The 21,237-nt window shown below is 38.6% G+C and overlaps 1 protein-coding gene across 1 annotated transcript; it reads left to right on the forward strand.

The window, feature by feature from the left end:
- Nucleotides 1–729: 729 nt before the first annotated feature.
- Nucleotides 730–20,238, forward strand: rab12 (RAB12, member RAS oncogene family). The gene is made up of 7 exons (XM_048596188.1): nt 730–890; nt 3,363–3,475; nt 6,080–6,356; nt 8,440–8,578; nt 11,850–11,939; nt 15,734–15,838; nt 18,605–20,238. The coding sequence occupies exons 1-7, from the start codon at nt 730–732 to the stop codon at nt 18,713–18,715; spliced, it is 996 nt and encodes a 331-aa protein (XP_048452145.1). The 3' UTR covers nt 18,716–20,238.
- The last annotated feature ends 999 nt before the right edge of the window (nt 20,239–21,237 follow it).

Consider the following 21,237-nt stretch of genomic DNA (forward strand, 5'->3'; position numbering starts at 1 on the left):
CCTAACTTTTGGCAGGTCTTGTGTCACATTGGTATTGTCCCTAACTTTTGGGCTAATATCTTAGTTCCACCTGAGTATGTGATGGAGATGTGCCAAGCAGATTGATTAAAATAAAAACAAGTGATAACCAATGATGATCTCAAAGATAAAAACCAGGAGCAAGGGTAGGCCATTGGTCCTTTGAGCCTGCTCTGCCATTGAATATGATCCTTTATCTCAATGCCATATTCCCACTTTCTCTCCACTCCCTTGATGCCTTTAAAACCTAAAAATGTATATGTCTCTTTCAAATACATGAGCAAGCAATCGTCTGGACTCTTGCCCTTTGCTGAAAAGAATGCTGCCAATCGCTCAGACTTTACTGTCCCCTAATGCTCATTTTTGCTCCTTCCCCACTTGAATGGCCTCCTGTACCACAACACTACAGTCAGTTAGCTCATCCTCACTCCTTTTCTGATGAAGGGTCTAGGCCCGAAACGTCAGCCTCTCTGCTCCTGTGATGCTGCTTGGCCTGCTGTGTTCATCCAGCCCTGCACCTTGTTGTCTCGGATTCTCCAGCATCTGCAATTCCTACTATTTCTAGAAATTTAATATACTAGTTTCTAATTAAGAACTGATGTAGGGGTGGAAGAGAGGGATGATGGTGGAGAACCTATAAGGTACGATAGTGTGGAAGACAGGAGTGATAAAATGTCAAAGTGATCATGATGTGAGCAAAAGGAAGTAGCGATGAAACAAAACATGGCATTTGTAGCTCTCTGGACCCAAAAAAGCCATAACCAGTACCTGTTGTCTGATAAAATGAAACTACAGTTGAAATCGTCGAATTCAGTATTGAGTAACAATGGAAACCCAGGAGATAAATTGACTGTTATCTTATGTATAATCAGGTAACTTGATCACCGAGGCATTTCTCTTATGTGAATATGGAAGTACTGGTGGAAAATGATATGGCAATAACTATAATATCCCACAGAACTGTAACTGAACAAAAATTTGGGTGAAGCAAAAATGAGATTTTGAGGAGCATATTAAAAGAGAAGAGGAAAACAGGGATATTTAAGGAAGTAAGTGGAGCCCTGACAGTTGGATGGGGTTAAGGAAATGTAGTGGACGCATGTTCAGAGTTAGAAGAGCCCAAAGATTTTGGTGAGTTGTAGGGCTGCAGGCTACAAAGGAGTGAGACCATGAAGGGATTGTAACATATGTGTGAGAACTTTAAAATCAGACCCAGTGTAAGTCAGCAAGTACAAGAGTGATATTTGTGTAAGAAAAACCCAACAGAGCCTGAGTGCATGGTTTTAAAAAAAAACTTCAGCACCAACTTTAGTTCCTCAACAAACTCTTCCACTTGAGACAACTAAACATGCAGACTATTTATACCTTAATAGAGCCATACAACATGGAAACAGACCCTTTGGTCCAACAAGTCCACACTGACCATATTCCCAAACTAAACTAGACCCACTTGCCTGCATTTGGCCCATATTCTTCTAAACCTTTCCAATTCACGTACTTATCCAAATGTCTTTTAAATGTTGAAACTGTACTTGCATTCACCACTTTATCTGGCAGAACATTCCATAGACTAACCACTTTCTGTGAAACAAAAAGTTGCCTCTCATGTCCTTTTTAAATCTTTTTCCTCTCACCTTAAAAATATGCCCCCTCGTTTTGAATTCCCCCACCTTAGGGAAATGACCTTTGCTATTCATGTTATCTGTGCCCCTGATGATTTTATAACCTTCTGTAAGGTTACCCCTCAACCTCCTAAGCTCCAGTGAAAAAAGTCCCAGCCTATTTTTATAACTCAAACCCTTCATTCCCGGCAACATTCTGGTACATATTTTCTGAACTCTCTCCAGTTGAATAATATCCTTCCTATAACAGGACTACCAGAACTGCACACTCTATTCCAGAAGAGGCCTCACAATGTCCTGTACAACCTCCTATACAACCTCAACATGATGTCCCAACTCCTGTACCCAAAGGTCTGAATAATGAAGGCAAGCATGCTAAACACCTTCTTAAGCACACTGTCTACCTGTCATGCAAATTTCAAAGAATTAGGTACCTGAACCCCTAGGTATCTCTGTTTACAACACCACCCAGGGCCCTGCCATTAATTTTAGAAGTACTGCTGTTGTGTTCTACCAAAATGCAACACCTCACATTTATCCAAATTAAAGTCCATCTGCAACTCCTTAGCCCATTGACCCAATTGATCAAGGTCTCTTTATAATCTTAGATAACCTTCTTCACTGCCCACTATACCACTAATTTTGGTGTCATCTGCAAACTTACTAACCATGCCTCCTATTTTCTCATCCAAATAATTTGTACAAATGAAGTATAGACTGTCGATCTCCATCTTGAAAATCTCATTCGTTTAAATCATGCATGCTTGGTCGTGATTTCCTCATCAGTGGAAGTGGCTTAGCCTGTTTAATCCCTTTATTATTTTAAGCACCCCAGTTAACAAGCCCTTCAACCATATCAGCTCAACTCAAAGTCAAGTTTATGATACCTGTCTCCACAAAGTAAGTGTTTAAACCCTCGTTGCTTTTGGTGAACCTTGTAGGGCCTTTCCTGAGTTCAGTGTACAAAACTGAGCATAGTACTGAACAAAAAAAAACTGCAGGTGCTGGAAATCAACAAAAGCAAGAATAGTTGGAAAAACTCAGCATCTATGGAGAGAAAGCAGAGTTAACATTTGAGTCCAGTGACCCTTCTTCAGAACATGAACAAATGATGTATTTTTAAGCAAGAATTGTTACAACTGAAACTTTATTCCCCTATGTTACTGTTCCTTAATTCCATCCATAGTGTTTCACTGCCTGGTCACTTTTCCCTGAAATCCCTCAATTCTTCTGTTCTAATTGCTGACTTTAGACACTGACAAACTGGTTACTGCTAGGCATGACACTTCACCAGTTTATTGAGGTTGAGTTTGCAACAAATATCATTTTCTGGAGCATTTGAAATTTTTCTTCTGCATACATTTGGTTTGTTAAAAGTAACTTTACTCTCTGCTATAATTAGAACAGAGTAAATAAACGTTTTTTATAAATTTCAGTTTACATTGTACTCAAAGCATTCATTATGCTTTAGAAATTCGCAAGTCAATCTTTTTGTTTCCAAATGAATTTTGTGTTAAGAATAGGTATTGATTAAAAATTACTGCTTTTGAGAATATTTCCAGTTTTCTCAAAGTTGTTGTCATTATGGCCTGTAGATCATGTCTAATGGTGCATCTAGTCTCCTTTGTGAAGGTGAGATACATGAATCTAGTTGTGCCAGTTTGGTAAACATTGCCCTTCACTGGCTGCACCAGAATTTGTTGCCATCTCTAATTCCCCCAGAGGAGGTAGTAGTACCTTCTTGAACCACCGCAGTCCCTGTGGAGTAGGTGAACCAACAGTGCTGTTAAAAAGTGAGTGCCAGGATTTTGATCTAGGAACAGTGAAGAACAATGGTAAGTTAGTTCCAAGTCAGGATTTTGTGGGGCTTGGAGAGGAACTCGCAGGTTGTAAGGCCATTCAATTTTGAGGGACAATGGATGGATTCACTCTTATTGGAAATAGTCCTTCCCTGGCACTTGTGTGGGGTGAATGTTGCTTGCCACTTTTCAGCATAAACCCGCATGTTGTCCAGATATTGCTGCATTTGGACATGGACTGCTTCAGTAGCTGAGGAGACATAAATGGTGCTAAGTCAGTGGACATCTCCACCTCTGGCCTTATGATAGAAAGAATATCATTGATAAAACAGCTGAAGATGCTTGTGCCTCGAACGCTGACCTGAAGAACTATTTATGTGATGTCCTGTGGCTGATATGATTGCCTTAGAACACCACAGCCACCTTCATGCTAGGTAATGTATACAGTATATGTAGAATACTGTGCTATAAAATCATTTTCCAGGACGTGGAGTTGGAAGGAGAATCAACAAATTTTAGTAACTTAATTCCACTCTGTTCACACTTTCTGTGGCCTCCACATATGATCATTCATTTGCGGTACTCACTATATCCCTTACAGCTAGTAGGTTTTAAACAAAAGGATAAGGATGGGGCAAAAAGTGAGTGAGTATGTGTAAGTCAAAAAAGCACCTCACTGCTGAATGTGCGGTCATTGCTTGATGCCTCTTTCTCTTGGTGGTCTTCAGCGTTATAAAAGAATTTGTACCGGAGACCCACCGTTTTGTCAATTATATAACCTCCATTTGAACCAATGAACAAAAGCATATGAATAACACTGAAATCGAAGTATCATTGGAGGGTCAGTGCTTGAGCAACACCCTCCTCAGATCAAAGAATAATCAGATCAGACTTAAGTATTTCTTTTATAAAGGTAGTTGTAAAGTGTTTGTGCTGTATAACACTATGACACCAGAATACATAAAAAGTTAGTAAATAGGTGCTGTTTCAATGAATGAGAGAAAATGTAACCATTTAGCAGTCAAAAGTAATGATGTTGAAATGTTTGTGTTCTCCCATACATGTGGTAATGCTGTGCAGCAATGGCTGAATTGCATTATGCATCAAGTATGTTACTTATACCTTTGGTTCTGATTTGTTTTCTGAGGTAAGGTACTTTTAGAAAATGATTTTGGAATGTACGAAATCCTAGCCATGCTGTGTGTTTTGATTAACAACAAAGGAATGAGACTTATTTTTATGATGACTGTGTACAACTTAGAAAAGAACTGGAGGATTGTGGTATGCCTATGACTTTGACTCTGTTGTCCTTTTTGATAGCTGGTGTTGAGGATTCAATGTGCTGTTGAAGCAACCATGGTGAGTTGACAGTGCACACTGCAGATAGTGTGCACCACAATTATGTGACAGCAGCAGAGAAAGTGGGATATCGGGTTCGGTAGCAGAGGAGCTGATCGGACAGTCTGCTTTGTGTTGGATGATATTACAGCTGTACATGTTCATCATATTCTTGACTTGAGACTTGTTGGAGAAACATTGCAAGGTCAGGCAGTGAGCCACGCGTGAGAGTATCCAGCCTCTGCCCTGTTGTGGAACCTGTGATTGATAGTGTCGGTCCAGTCATTATTGTTGAACTTCAGATATTGATGTTAACTTAGTGCTGATAACACTGTCCACAGGAATTCCTGCAGAAATATTTTGGCACTGTGATGATTGGTGTTTCATAGCTGCAGCCATTTTCCTGTGTGTTGATTTGGATCTGATCATTGTTGGGTTTTCCCATGACCCTCAGTTTCTCCAGGATTCCTGATGCTTTGGTAAACATAGTTTCAGCGTAAAAGTGCTATAACATGTAAAACGTTATTTTCAAACAACTTTTTGACATTGCTAATTTGCCTATATTTTAAATAAAGTATTAGGAGATTATTCAGGTATTTCTGTTCCCAAAAATAACTACTACATGTAAGTGCACTTTGATACTCAATTCATTGCTTTTGGCTTAGCTTAATTGTAACTACATCATTACATTCTGAGTTTCTGTTGGTTATGGGACTCTCCAGTGTTCATTTAGTTCCATGGAATGCAGTAATTACTTTCCACAGAGTATCCACCATTTCACAATTTCACCTGAAGCTCTAAAGTCAATTAACAAGTAGGTGTGAGCTATGTATCAACTAGTTTCTTAAAAGGGCGTTCAGGTGTTCCTGAACTTGGTAGCAACTGTTTGTAGTTGTGAGGAGCATGATCAAGATCAAAGGCAAGTGGCTTGAATCAGATTTCTTTTTATGTCACAAGTGATAAAATAGCCAGCAGGCACCGTGGAAATATAACTTGCATTCTGCGCCATTGATCCTATATATTAAAGCCTAAAGTAAATGCCAAGACTTTAGCTATATTACCCTGTACAAACAACAACAGTGCCATGTGAGAATTAGGTAGAATTTAGTCCAATAAAAAGGTGATGAGAGTTCCCTGGTTTCGGTCCTGACACATGACTATTGTAATATATCCTCATCTCTTTAAATTACTGCAGTAGTATTTCATAGAGGGGGGAGGGGAGGTGGTATTAAAGGTACCATTCTGGTATATATAATTAGTAAATATGACAAAAATATCTATTGTCTGATACAATGCTCTAAGTTAGTGTGTGCATTTCATCCACCTGTTCAGCAGACGTACAGAAAGTTACAGTATCCCTCCCGATATTTTGGGTGGCCGAATGTTTTCCATCTTTTCCTGTGATACAATTGTTTTCTTTCACAAAGATCAATGTACCCTGTTGGAAATTGTATTTTGTTTGCTTTTTTGCTTTTGCTTCTTATTCCTCCTTTTCCTTTTACTGTATTTTGTTCATAGGTGTTGATTTTAAAATCAAAACAATAGAACTAAGAGGGAAGAAAATTAGATTACAAATCTGGTAAGTGACCAACATGTTTCCAGCCATTGACTCGTTCATATTCCTCTTCCATTACTCCTCACTGATGAAGATTCTATTACATTCTCATTCTTGGTATCAGCTGGTTTTCCACTCCTGATGACAGCATGTACAGTAATGTATTGTGACAATATATTATCTGGTACAACCCTAAAAATGTTTGAAACCAATTGGAGTGTCACCAATTTTAAAATTGATTGAAGATGAATTTCTACTTGAATTTTTACTGTAATAAGTTGCTTCTGTAACAATAATAAATTTGTTGTTTGATCAACCTAGATTGTCAAACTGAGGTTTGATTTCCACCTCTCCTTCAGTATTCTGCTTTATGCTGGATATAATTATAATTTTTTTTTAAGAAATGAGGCCACAAACTATCAAAAGTGTCTTGGGCAGGCTGTTGCGTTTGGTTGACATTCTTGTCATTCCTTTAGCCTGTGCCCTCAGCAGTTATTTAAAATTGTTCCTCTGTCTCAATCTCTAGAATGGGTGCCTTGGTTTCAAGTCACCCTGATTGCATCTCTAATTGACCACTGTGAGACCGAGCCAGTAAACTGTCCCTTGTTTTATCACAACTTGCCTTTTGTAGCTAAAAGTATGCTTTCTGTCTGTGAAGTACATGGTATCGTAAGTAGAAGCATAGAATATGAGAATCTGCCAGTTTCTTAAAATATAAAATATTCAGGGCTTCATGGCACTACTTCCTGTTAATTCAGGTAATATCTTTATTCCTTGTAATGATCTTTGGCCAACTTAAAAGTCACACCATTCAAATTAACCCAGTTTTTGTGAACAAAGAATTCCCTCTCTGTCGGGGTAAATAGTATCCAGAAGTTAAATATTTGCAAACAGTAGAAAATAAGAACTGTCTGTCTCTGAAGTGTATAAACCACCTGTTCCAACGTTGAGTGTTTTATCAAATTTTCTTTGATCTTGTGTAAATCAAAGCATCCAATAAACCTGCAGGACCTCTGCTGCTTTGTGCACTAATGTGTGGTACATAGGACTCCATTCTTCCTTAATGGCATCTGGCAATGTTGGTGAGAATGAGTAATGCAAATATTCTGGCAGATAAAGTCTGTGTGACACATGGTATGTTGCCAGTTGTCTTTGTTGTCATGATCTCTTTTGAAGTTATAAAAAGCTTACTAACACTCTGCAATCACCCCCACCCCTCACACTTCCCAGCAAGACCATGGCTTCAGATTGCTGCGTCACTCTGAGATTCCTTATTTATCCATAGTCTCCAGTTAACAGTAGTCTAATTTCTAACTGTCTGTGTGTTCTCATCCCTCATCTGTGTGACTCTTTAAGATCTGGCTGCAAGAGGCTGGCAAATAATAGCACTGTACCTACGGGAGCTTATGGAGGTAAAATGTACTACTTTATTCAAGCTGTGTTGTGCATTTGATAATACTGACCACTTGTGTTTATCCTTCTACCTCATCCAGGTCAAAATAAGGTTGCTGAAATTAATAAATTTATTTGGATTTTTCAGTTGTCAATCTAACCAAAACTAATTGATTGAACAACATTGGAACTCCTTTTCTAACAGTCATTTTTTTTTTGTCTAATCAACTTGTTCAGAGATGTTATTACACACCTCTGGAGCAGGTGGGATTTGAACCCGGGCCTCCGGTCCAGGGGTAGGGACGCTACACTGTGCCATCATTAAAGTTGAATAGTATTAATTATCAGTGTTGCAGTGATTCATCTAAAGAAAATGTGTAGCTAATAATCTACAACAATGTTTTATATATTCTCCAAGCCCTTAACAAACTGGCATTGAGCAGCTGCTACATATCTGTTTAAAGTACTATTGTTGCCAAATTATTTTAATAAAGCAGAAATTTTGTGGACCTTAATCGTGAGACAATTACAAGACCCTTCGTGTTGATGAGTTCTCAACAAGTGACATGACTGCAGAGCTCAAATTCAACTGTTTTGATGAGGGTAGTGGCAGATTGAAATGAACCACTGGATAATGTAGCCAGAATAGATGTTCTACTTTGACTTAATTGACTGTCAATGTTTTTGATTTTTTTAAACATTATTTTTTCTTCAGGGATACTGCAGGGCAGGAGAGGTTCAACAGCATTACTTCAGCATACTACAGGAGTGCCAAGGGAATTGTCTTAGTGTATGACATTACTAAAAAAGAAACTTTTGAAGATGTACCAAAATGGATGAAAATGATTGACAAGGTAATGAAGATGCCATTATGCACATTCTTCATCATGTTTGTCTAAATTCTATAAATGGTGAAAAGTAGTTTAAGCTCCTTCAATTTTTATAATTAAATTTTATTTTTAAATTTAAGTATTTAATTTTTAATTAGCCAATAGATATTCCAGATACATTGTAAGATTTCAGGACCTGTACTGTCCCAAACTGCCAATAATATTTTCCTTTGATTTTAACTGGTATTTAAGGAAAATTAACAGGGCAGAAGTGTTATTTAAGTTTGAATTGGCAAAACAATTCACCCTTTACAAGTGCATCACTGAAATTGAGTGTTTAGTTTCATCTTTACCCATGTTTTTATGATGTAACCACAGTTTGCATTTGCCTAGTGCATTTTTATAACACATGTGCAGTGCTCACCGGCACTATCATAACCATAGAAGATTTCTAAATTAAGGCCACTGCTGACCAGTGTCAAAGAAGGCAGGCTTGTGTGTGATTTTTTTTGACGTACGATGTGGCTATGAGGAAATTATCTGCAGTTCGGAGTTCTCAATCTTCATATCCCACACAGTCTACAGTCGACCTGCAGATTGACGGTTTCACACTTATCAGCAGCAGAGGGAGCAGCAAACGATTCAAGTTCAAGTGCAAGAAGTCTAAATAACTGTTTTTGAAAAATTGTCAGAATGTTGTTAGCATACTACTATATTACTTGCAGAACGGAAATTACAGTTTGCACAATACCAAAACATTCCTTTTCCACTTTCTTCAATTCTCAAACTAACCTTCATTGTGTTGCAGAAGGATCATACTTTTTTAAACCATAATAACCACCATTGTGAACCAAATGAATTGCTGTTAGTTTCGTAGTAATTGGTAGTTTTTTATATAGCAAACTTGCAACAGCAGCTTATAATTATATATCGCCTTTAACAGAAGATCCCGAGACATTTGACAGGAGCATTATCAAACATTATGACATTGGGGAGAGGGGCGAGCAGGAGTTTCTGCAGTTAAGACGCAAGTGCCAGAGTTTTTGATTATCTCAGACTTGCAGAAGATAGAATGTGTGAACCAGCCAGAGCTGCGTTGAAATAGTCATCAGTTATGAATGATTGTAGAGAAGTGGGCAATTGAACAATCAATCAACTCACTGGAGAGGTTTGACAAATACCCACAACCACAATGACTGGGGAGGCAAGCACATAAGAGCAATTGACGGGGCTGAAGCCAAAAGTTCCAAGTGGATGATCCTAAGATTCTCAATATCAGATGCCAGACTTCAGCCTATTCAACTCAGTTGACGTGGTAGCAAAAAACCGTTGAAGGCAAAGATACTGCAATGGCTTTTGGCTCTGAATGTTCCAACAGTATTGTGGTGCAGATCTAACCAGGCCCCTAAGCAAATGGTTGAAGTGCAGTTAAAAAATGGAAATGTGGCAAGTTGCTCAGTTATGTCCTGTCTACAAATAAAAAGGACAAATCTCACCTGGCCAATTACTGCTCAGCAGTCTATTCTCAATAATCAGCAAAGTGACAAAAAGTGTCATCAACTGTCAGTGGCATTGTTCAAAAATAGTATGGTCACTGATGCTCAATTTGGGTACTGCCAGGCCCACTTAGTTCAAACCTTATAGCTTTGGTCCAAAACATGGAAAAAAGAACTAAGTTCAAAACGGAAGTGAGAGTGACTGTCCTCAGTATCAATGTTTGACCAAGTGTGACATTAAAAAGCCTAGCAAAACTGTAGTTGATAGGATTAAGGAGGAAAACTCCACCAGTTGGAGTCATACTGAGCACAAAATATGGTTTTGGTTGTTAGAGGTTAGTTTTCTCAGACACAAGATATCTGCAGGAATTCCTCAGGATAGTGTCCATGGTCCGACTATCTTCAGCTGCTTCATCAATGATCTTCTTTCTATCACAAGGTTAGAGGTGGGGATGTTCACTGATGATTGTGCAGTGTTCAGTACCATTTGTGACTCCTTAGGTACTGAAACAATCTATGCACAAATGGAGCAATGGACAATATCCAGGCCTGGCTGATAAGTGGCAAGAACCATTTGTGCCACACAAGTATCAGACAATGATCATCTCCAACGAGAGAGAATTTAATCATCGTCCCTTTATATTCGGTGGTATTGTCATCACTGAATGCCCCACTTTCAATATCATGAAGGTTACCATTGACCAGAAACTGATGTTGCCCAGCAATATAAATATTGTGTTGCAACAGCAGGTCAGAAGCTATGAATTCTGCAGCGGTGACTCTAATCCTGATTCCCAAAGCCTACCCACCATCTACAAGTCACAAGTCAGGAGTGTGATTGAATATTTTCCACTTGCCTGGTTGAGTGCAGCTTCAACTACATTAAAACAGCTTGACACCATCCATGACAAAGCAGCCTGTTTGATTGGCGCAAATATTCGCACCACCGCAACCCAATAGACAGCAGCAAAAGTGTGTTCCATCTACAGAGTGCACCACAACAACTCGACAAGGCTCCTTAGCAGCTTCTGAACTTAAGATCTGTACAATCCAGAAGGGCACGGGCTTAAAGGTAGATTAAAAAAACACGCCATCCTGACTTTGAATCTTTTTGCTGTCCCAACACAACTGCTAGGTCAGAATCATGGAACTCCCTCCCTTGCAGTTCTGTGGGTCTGCTTACAAATAGTTTTCAGTGGTTCAACAAAGCAGTCCAGCGTACCACCTGAAGGGCAATTAGGGATGGGCAACAAATGGTGGCCTGGGCAATAAATGGTGGCCCAGCCAATGATGCACAGGACCCATGATTGAATAATATTTTGCTACCCTTGCAAATTACGGAAGGTGGGCAACCAACTGTTTTGCGTCTTTCTGTTCATTCATATTACTTGTACAGCCCGCGTATATATTGCACCACAATAAGGGGAGGCGATAATACCACCAGGCCTGTTAATCCAGAGATCAGATAATGTTCTGGGGACCCGGGTTCGAATCCTGCCATGGCAGATGGTGGAATTTGAATTCAATAAATATTTGGAATTAAGAATCTAATGATGACCGTGAATCCATCGTAGATTGTCGGAAAAGCCCATCTGGTTCATTAATGTCCTTTAGGGAAGGAAACTGCTATCCTTACCTGGTCTGCCTACATGTGACTCCAGACCCACAGCAATGTAGTTGATGCTTAACTGCCCTCTGGGCAATTAGGGATGGGCAATAAATGCTGCCTGGCCAGCGATGCCCTCGTCCCGTGAATGAATAAAGAATTTGACCGCTAACAAATGTTTTGTCATATACAGTATGCTTCAGAAGATGCAGAGTTACTATTAGTGGGAAATAAGTTGGACTGTGAAGTTGATCGAGCAATCTCTCGTCAACAGGGAGAAAAGGTAAGAAACTATCTAAAAATATTACTTGTTGTTATGAAGTGCACCTTCCTAATGTAATCCTGGTTATAAAGTTCTATGTAAAACTCTTGCTCAGACTGTAGCCACAAGGAGTTAATTCTAGTGTCTACCATTGTCAACAACAAAATATTCAGAGACTAAAGTAGGGCTCGGAGATCACAGGATAATTACAGCTGAAGAAAACTTTTTGGCTTTGTTTATTTTCAATACTTACAGAGAGATTTATTTGTTGGATTTTCAACGACACTTCCTGGATGTTTCTTCTGTAAATAGATCATATTTAATGAGAAGAATTTCTGAACTACGGTCCAAAATGTGTCTTCTTCAGAATCCATGTACTCTTCTCCTATTCTCGGATTTTAATATTTTGCACTAAACTTCTTCCATTCTATTAAGTATTTGTATCGTTTTTTTTAACGCATTCATGGGATGTATGCGCCACTAGCAAAACTGCCATTTGTTGCTCATCCCTAATTAGAAACTTTGTTTCACTCCCTCTATATCAAGTACATTTTTGGACAAAGTGACCAAAACTGCACACAATATTCCAGGTGTGGTCTCACCAAGGCCCTGTCCAGTTACAGCAAGACATCTTTGCCCCTGTATTCAAATTTCCCACAATGAAGGCCACCATACTTCTATTCCTGACTGCTTGCTTTCATTAACAGGTGTACAAGGATATTCAGGTCCATTTGTCACCATTTCCCACTCAATCATCATAATACTCTGCAATTTTTGTTTTCCTGCTGAAATAGATAACTTCACCCTTATCTAGGTTATGCTGCTCTGCCATGCATTTGCCCGCTCAACCAACCTGTCTAAATAGTCTTAAAACCTCTGTCTTTCCACTCCACAACTCTGAAATCCATTAAGTTTTGTATCATCAGCAAATATGGAATTATTGCATTTGATTCTGTCATTCAAGTCGTTGATATATATGTAATGAATAGCTGAGGCCCAAGCACTGATCCCTTTGGTATCCTTCTAATCACCACCTTCTATTCCAATTTTAAAGCCTTCTCTGCTTCTTGTCTGATCAGCAATTCTCAGTCATTTCCAGTATATTACCTGAATTCCATGTTCTCTAACCTTGCGCAATAACCTCTTAAGTGGGACTTTATTAAACACTTTCTGAAAATAAGTTGTCCTTGAAATCGGTAACTTGCCACATCGTTTCAATGAACAGTCAAGTACCGACCACGTTACTGTGTTGCTAGAGTGATATGTAGGTCATACCAGGTAAGGACTGCAGGTTGCTTTGCTGCAAAACGACACATTTTGTCAAAGCTTCTAGTGTTGCAGTCATTCAGACAATTCACGAGAATACTAATTCAAGGGGAAAGTCTGCAAATTTCCTGTATGAGAAGAGAGTGTCTATTGTTTGACAATAGACTCTGGTCAAGATTTTACCATGGAGAATGTGCTCATTAGTTATGATTGACAGTTAAGTGACAGACTTTGTTTAAATTTTAAATCACTGGTTGGTCAGGGCATTACTTTGAGAAATGAAACAGCAAATGGCTGTCACCTATTTTATTGAGTCAAACAGGCAGGCACAGTATGTATATGTTCTTTCTGCCTACAAAGAGCAGAGCCCTGTCTGTTTAATGTTGTAGCTTCCAGTACATGCAAATGAACTGAACTATGAGCCCAAGTGACAATCCTAACTTAGTTGTCAGCATAATTCTTTGCTCGATTATGAAGCAAATGTTGTTCAATTGCAGAAGTGTCTCTAATGTTGGACATTGTCAAGAATTATCAAGTACGTACTGGCTGGTTGCGATCAGTACCTTGCTAGATGTGAACATCAAAAGGGATGTGCTGTTTAATACCATAAGCAGTCTTTGACTCATATGGCCTACATATCTGGTATCATATTCACAAAAATTCATATTCCGCATTACTATGTGTGTGATAGGCGGAACGACTTTTTGGCTTGATGGCAGTATTCTGTTAAAATCCACTTTGAAACCGATAAGCACGCTCCTCTCAAGCAGTATAAATATTGATTTTCCCCGTTATATTTTTATTCTTGTGAATTATCCAAGACAAAAAGCTCCAACAAAATGTGCCTTTTTTTCAATAATATTCAAGTTCTGAATTTGACTTGTTCCACATGATATCTAGAAACTGCTGAAACCACTGGATACTGCAAAGACTGTGGGCATTGACAGTATCCCAGCAGTAGTGCTGAAGACTTCAAATTCAGAACTAGGTACTTCTCTAGCCAAGTTGTTCCAGTTACAGCTATGACGCTGGCATCTATCAAATAATGTGGAGAATTGTCTTGTCTACAAAAGGCAGGACTACCCTGATTTAACCAACTATCACCCCATGAGTCTAATCTCAGATCATTGACAAAGTGATGAAAAGTGTTGACGGTTTTAACCAACAGCCCTTATTCACCAATAATCGGCCCACTGATGTTTAGTTTGAATTCTGCATGGATCACTCCATTCTGGACCTCACTGCAGTCTTAATCCAAGCATGGACAAAAATGCTGACTTCAGGTGGTGAGCATGAGTGCATGCACCCAGCATTTCACAGTATGGCGTTAAGGAGCCTTAGTGAAGTTAGTGAAAATTGGGCTTGGGGGGAGCACAGATTAGAGCTATACCAAGGTCAAAAGAAGATTGTTGTGAATGTTAGAGGTCAATCATCGCAGCCTGAAGACATTGCAGTGGGAGATCCTCAGGACAGCGTCCTATATTAAAACTTGAATAGCCAGGCAGTGAAGAATAGTACACTGGAGCCTAGTATTTATGCACTTATAAACTTCTTTTTATGGAGGCACACATTGCATGTTGTGTACCTCCATGCAGCAATCAAGATCTAGAAAACATTCAAGTCTGGAGTCATAAGTGACAAATAACATTGGCATTGTTACAGGTGTCAAATAAAGACCATCTGCAATAAAAGAGAGTCTGGCAACCTGCCTTAACATTCAATGATATTACTGTTGCTGAATCTCGTATTGTCAACATCTCAGCAGTCACCTTTGACCCTAAACCTCTTTGGACCAGCTGCGCACATACAATGGATAAAAGAACAGGTCAAAGTTTTGTGTATTGTGCAGCCAGTAACTTACCACCAGATTTTCCAAAGTTTCCATCAGGACCATGATGGAATACTCGTCACTGACCTTCATATTTGCAGCTCCACCAACGCTCCACATCATAGCGTACCACACAAAGGAACTTTCTTGATTGGTAATCTATTCACCACCTTGGGCACTCACTTCCTGCAACACAGGCGCCTAGTGACTATTTAAAAGTTGCCCTGCAACTCACCAATTTCTGCAAAATGAGAACACCTCCAAATATCTGTCTCAAGTCACACACCATCCTGACTTGAAAATGTGTTTCTGTTCCTTCCTGTTGCTGGATCAAAATCCTGGAACTCTCTAACAGCAACGAGAGTCGCAACTCCAAACAGGCTGCAGTGATTTTAAGAAAGCAGCTCACCATCACCACCTGTGGCTTGATATCGGTAGAATCCGAGTGGAAAGACAATGCAATTATTTTCAATTCCATTTTTCTAAAGGAACTGCCTTAACCAGTTCGCCAGTAAAGTGAAGTAAAATTGCAGAGAAACTATTCTGTGATTCAATCTTTCCTTTTTTCTTGTCAGAATAGATTTAGATGTAGGTGTGTAGCATGTCTTTTCGAATTAAAATGGACCTTTTGCCACTTTTGATGATATTCTTAATTTAAAACAAAACTAAACTTTTGGCTATAGATGTTTTGCTAAATGTCTTTATTCTTTCACTTCCTTAGTTTGCCCTGCAGGTAACTGGGATGCGTTTTTGTGAAGCCAGTGCAAAGGACAACTATAATGTCAATGAGATCTTTATGAAGCTTGTGGATGACATTCTAAATAAGGCAAGTTCATTTATTTGGCGAATGAAAATTTAACACCAGGAACTGCTGCAACACTTGCAATCTTTATATATGATTTGGAAAAATTGACTTTGTTGAATTTTGGAAGTTCAGAATGCTGTATTACAAATATCAGTCCAAAAGTGAATCAGCTCCAATATTGTCTTATAGTACTGTCACATCACATTGGTGGTGATCCTACACGCATGAGCAACTTCAAATAATTCATGTAAAAGCAAAATATTGTGAAGTGAAAATAGAACACTACTCAACAAGTCAAGTAACATGTCTAGAGAGATTAACAGAGATAATGTTTCAGGTTGATTGTTAGAAATGTAACAGCAAGCAGAGGCAAGGAGAGTTAGGGAATGGAGGAAAGAACAAGGAATGATTAGTTGCTAAAAAATGAACGGTGGGGATAATAGAATAAGCAAAGAAGTAAATGATGGGTCCAGAGCAGGACTGCATGGACCTTTCAATCAGAGAGCCATGTCTTAAGTATGGGGACCAGCCATGAATGTTGAAGAGACAAACAATAAGAATAAAAATACATTTTGGTACCATTTTTTGTGTTAATTCATGGAAGGTGGATATCACTGGCCAGGCCAGTATTTGTTGCCCATCCCTAATTGCCCAAAGGGCATTTGAGAGTCAACCACATTGCTATGGGTCTGGAGTTGCATGGAGGCCAGACTAGGTAAGAATGGCAGATTTCCTCCCTTAAAGGACGTTGGTGAATCAAATGAATTTTTCTGACAATCGGCAACAGTTTCATGGTTATCATTAGACTCTTAATCCCAGATTTTTTTTTTTATTGAATTCAAATTCACAGTCCACCATGGCGGGATTTGAACCTGGGTACCCAGAAAATTATCTAGGGCTCTAGGTTAATATTCTAGCAATAATACTGCTAAGCCATCGCCTCCCATACTGTAAACATTAAACCATTATTATTACAATTACACCATCATAACAATGAAACCAAATGTATCCTCTTTTCCAAATTCTCTTGGTTTAATTTCTACACTTAGATCCCCAGCTTTTCAGTGGCAGTCAATTCCATTGTCACTTCTCTCTCCACAGATGCTGCTTGACCTGCTGAGTCTTTTCAGTATTTTCTGTCTTGACTTCAGATTTTCAGCATCTGCAGTAATTTGTTCTGCCAATGATTTAAGTGCTGTCTTGCTGTAATCTGCAATGTAGTGTGGCAAAATCTAGAGGGATAGAAACAGTAGATAGAAAATGTGGCAAGACCAAAAGATAGGGGGTCACCACATCTTGTGGTGATTTGTATCCTTTCTCTACCTCTTATTTCTAGAGCTGGGATTTTAAAAACCTTTCAGCAACTTAAAATAAATGCTACCAAGTGCATTTACAGTTTGTTCCACGTGTACCATGTCCCTGGTAACCTTATAAATGTGTAGGGATTCATGATGTTAAATATTGAAAGGGTGTACACACAGGTGAAGAAGTTTTATTGTAGACATGTAACCATTCCAGTAGCTGGAGGCAGTCATGTATCACTGTGTCGATGTAGATAGACCTTAAGGTCCCAGATTCAAATCCTTGACTACCAGCTCCCATGACATCAAACCTCAGGGGGGAAAAAAAAGCAGATTTAGTGAAGAAGCTAGAAAAATGGAGAAACAAAGCTGTATAAGAGTACACTTGCCTTTTCTTAAAAGGTTTTGAAACTCAAATGTAAACTATATTGAACTTTTGAAATCACTCCTCGTATTCTGGCCAAATCAAAATGGCAATAATCTGATAAATAATAATCTACACTTACCGCATGCCTCTGCTTCTTGTGTACTCAGATAAGAGGAGCAGTCTCTAAATAAAGAATTTTTCACACTCCCAATGCTGACCAGCCAGGCTCCATGAGCAGTTCCCCATGCACACTTTGTGTACAATGAATTTGCTGGCTCATCTTACATGCCCTCCCCTGCTGCAGCGGACTGTAGCTTGCAAAGGTTTGGTCTGGAGGTAGTGTAAATTGGAACAGGAGGACCATTGCCATTGTGCATTTCTTCATGATTTATAATGTTTGCAATTTGTTTCACAGTTAAACTAAACATATAAATGCAAAAGTTGTTGTTAACCTTTGCTATAAGTAGCACTCAGTATTTCTCAATGGTACGCCTAATTCCGAGATGCACAGTCTGGAAGATTCAGTGTAAACACTGAGTAGCACAAGTGGCTGTTAACCTTTAGAGATCGAGGTGAATGCCCTCAATCATTGAGAATGGCCAGTGGCCAAAATTGTTGCAGCACCTCAGACAATGTGCAATATTAGCCAAGTTGTTTATCAGTATATCCTACGGTACTTGCTGCTTACCAGCCAGTGTTTATGTTTTGCAAGAGTTTCCTCCTATCATTCTTTGTCCAACCCTATCAGCAAAACATTCTATTTCTTTCTCCTTTGTGTTTATATCACTTTGCTTGAAGCGTATCTCTGCTTCTGTGCTGCAACAAAATGTTAAATGTTAAAAAATTAAAGCGAAATGATTAACCATTATGACATTATTTATTTTATTATTATCATTTATTATTAGCCCTGAGGAAGGGTCACCAGACCCAAAATGTTAACTCTGTTTTTTCCTTCACAGATGCTGCCAGATCTGCTGAGCTTTTCCAGCAACTTTGTTTTTGTTGTTGTTGTTATTTATTATATGTCTGATTTTATGTGAATCTTTTAATTGGATTCTCTTAAGATATTTCTGCAAGCTTTCACAAACATTTATGTTTAATCTCTACTCTAATTTTTAGTTGCCTGATGTACCCAGACGAGAATTATCGAACAGCATTTTATCACTGCAACCAGAGCCTGAAATTCCTCCAGAACTGCCACCGCTTCGACAGAACGTTCGCTGCTGCTGACCAGTGCTTCTATGCTCCCACTACTCTGCCATACTACGCTCGTACCCATGTCTGTGCGTTGCTGTAATACAATCAGCTTCGCCATTGTCATCGTTGCACTTTGTAGGAATGATCAGACAAGAGCTCAGACTAATTTTGTCTACATGTGAGATTTTTAAAATGGTATAGGATCAAATGACACTGTTCAGAATAACTGCACATGTTTTTTTTTAAATATCCTCTGATCTCTGGCAAAGTTGATGTTTTCTATTCTAGTACTGTATTTATTGTTGGTGTGCAGTACCACGTGTTTATAATGAGTTTGAAAAGGACAAGTTTTGGTACTCTCAAGAAAAGCAATCCACTGAACATGGCTGTCTAATCACTAGTACAAGGCTGCCATTGCCCACAGTACCATAGTATTAACACTCCCTTTCTTTCCTGAATAGTGCAAGACATGCACCTTATAGAGGAACTAATAAAACAGATTTGGAATATATTTTAGGAGGAGCAAATCCCATTAGGTACATCTTTTATTCGTCATTTGAATGTTGGTACAGAGACTGATTTATATTCTTTTCCCTCTAGGCTTCAGGTGTTGGGAACTAAAAGGTAACACTAAATTGTTATTTCAGTCATCCAGAAAAAAAACATATAGTATACACTACATTGTAACATGAAGGAGTTGTTCCCAGTGTGCTGCAAAGAATAAGTGCACAGTGGCAGAAAAGGGTCATGCTATTTTAATTTTAATTTACTTTGTTTCAAAGACACAACTCTATATTGATAAGAGCAAAATTAAAATCCTCCTTTGGTAGTCATCAACAAGTTGACTGTTGAGAAAAGACACTACTTGTGCTCACTTTGGAAGCACTTATGCTAAAAAAAGCACTAGGGGTGGTGTGGGCTAAGATTTTAGGTGGATATTTTATAATGTATATGAAATTTCAAGTGGGCATTTTATAGAAGTTGCCTTATTAAGATCAAATGTTTAAATTTTGGTCTGTTGAGAACTGTTTTGATTGTGCAAATGACTGCACCTCTCACTTGCATAATAACAGTGAGCAGCACTCCCTCATAATGTTGTTGAGTTTTAATTTCAGGTGCCAAGCACATTGTAAAATGGGTGCATTTTTACTTAAAGAAAACCCACTTCAGACATGGCTCGTAATACGAGCAGCAAAGTAGCTTCCTTACCCAGTATTGCAGATTATTGTAGAAATATGTCAAATAAGAGTACAGTATTCATTTTGTTTATATTAATGGTCAAGGAAGTAATTTTGATAACTTAAAGAACATTATACATAATGGAACCCGCAACAGGACAGATTCACTTTACACCTGTAGAGCTATTGATTCCAGATTGTGCATGAAGACAGTGCTTTACATAGAGTATGAAGTAGGTCTTCCAGCCCATTAGTGCATGTGTTATTTAAAAAGTGAAGTCTGTCTCTTTTATTGGTGTAGCTGACTTTTTTTCATGGATTACAGTGTAAGCATGGTATGTAAAATTGTGACCTATTAAAACTATATATATACATAAACCACGAAGATCTTAGATTTTTGTTTCCTAACCAAAGAATAATTGATGACAGTTGAATCCACAGAGCAACGTAATGTTGCAAGTGTGGTGTTTTGCACTGACCCTTCAGCTTCATATAGGATGCAACTCTTGTCCATGTGGGGAGATGCCTGGTTTTACCAGCAGTATAGGTGTGCACTGTTCAAGATCGTTTCTTGGCTGTTTTAGAGACAGCTGCATCTTGGTGTCCCTGAGCTCTCAATTTTAAAGCTGATTTGGAAGAATTTTATTGGTCTTAAAGATACCTTAAAATTAATGCTGATTTTGGGTTGCATTTTATATCTTGTGAGCCGTATTTTAAAATTTTGGTCCTTCTTTCCATCTGTTCCTTCAAAACAAATTTGCCATGTTTTACAAAATGCAGTGTCCTTTTTGAAGTTATGGAGTTATGGTAAAAACACTATTTCTGTCCTTGAACCTCAGAATTTAGCTCCATTAATTCAGCTTCAATAGTAATTGGTTTGCAAATTATCGTACCCATAGTTTGTTACATGTTGAACACTTGAAATTTTGACCTTCCTTTCCCTGGGTAAATACTAAGATATTTGAGATTCAAGGTGCTAACTTAATATAGATCTTTCCTTGAATCAAGTATCACATTGTTTACAAATCTTCCAAGCCTTTGCCGTGATGGATTGTTTGTTGAAAGTACCCTTTCTTTTAAAGAGGGAGATAAAAGTCAAGTATGCTTTTTAATTGAGTTTTATTGTGGGGGAAAATATTACTAAACTTGAAGAGACATTTTTTTAATTAGTGCTGATTGTCAGCCTTTTTGCCCACATCACCCCACTCCAGCTGAACCTGTATTGAATGCAATCTTTAAGTTTGCACTAACTGACCATGGGAAAAGGCAATAATGTGCTGTATATTGTGAATTTCCCACAAAAGAATGTTATTTTTCTTTAGAGCTAGAGCAGGTATACAGTCTTTTTCTAATCCTCAACCAAGCCTGCTAACTTTA

Source organism: Rhincodon typus, chromosome 4, assembly GCF_021869965.1.
Source record: "Rhincodon typus isolate 14 chromosome 4, sRhiTyp1.1, whole genome shotgun sequence".
Lineage (NCBI taxonomy): Eukaryota > Metazoa > Chordata > Chondrichthyes > Orectolobiformes > Rhincodontidae > Rhincodon > Rhincodon typus.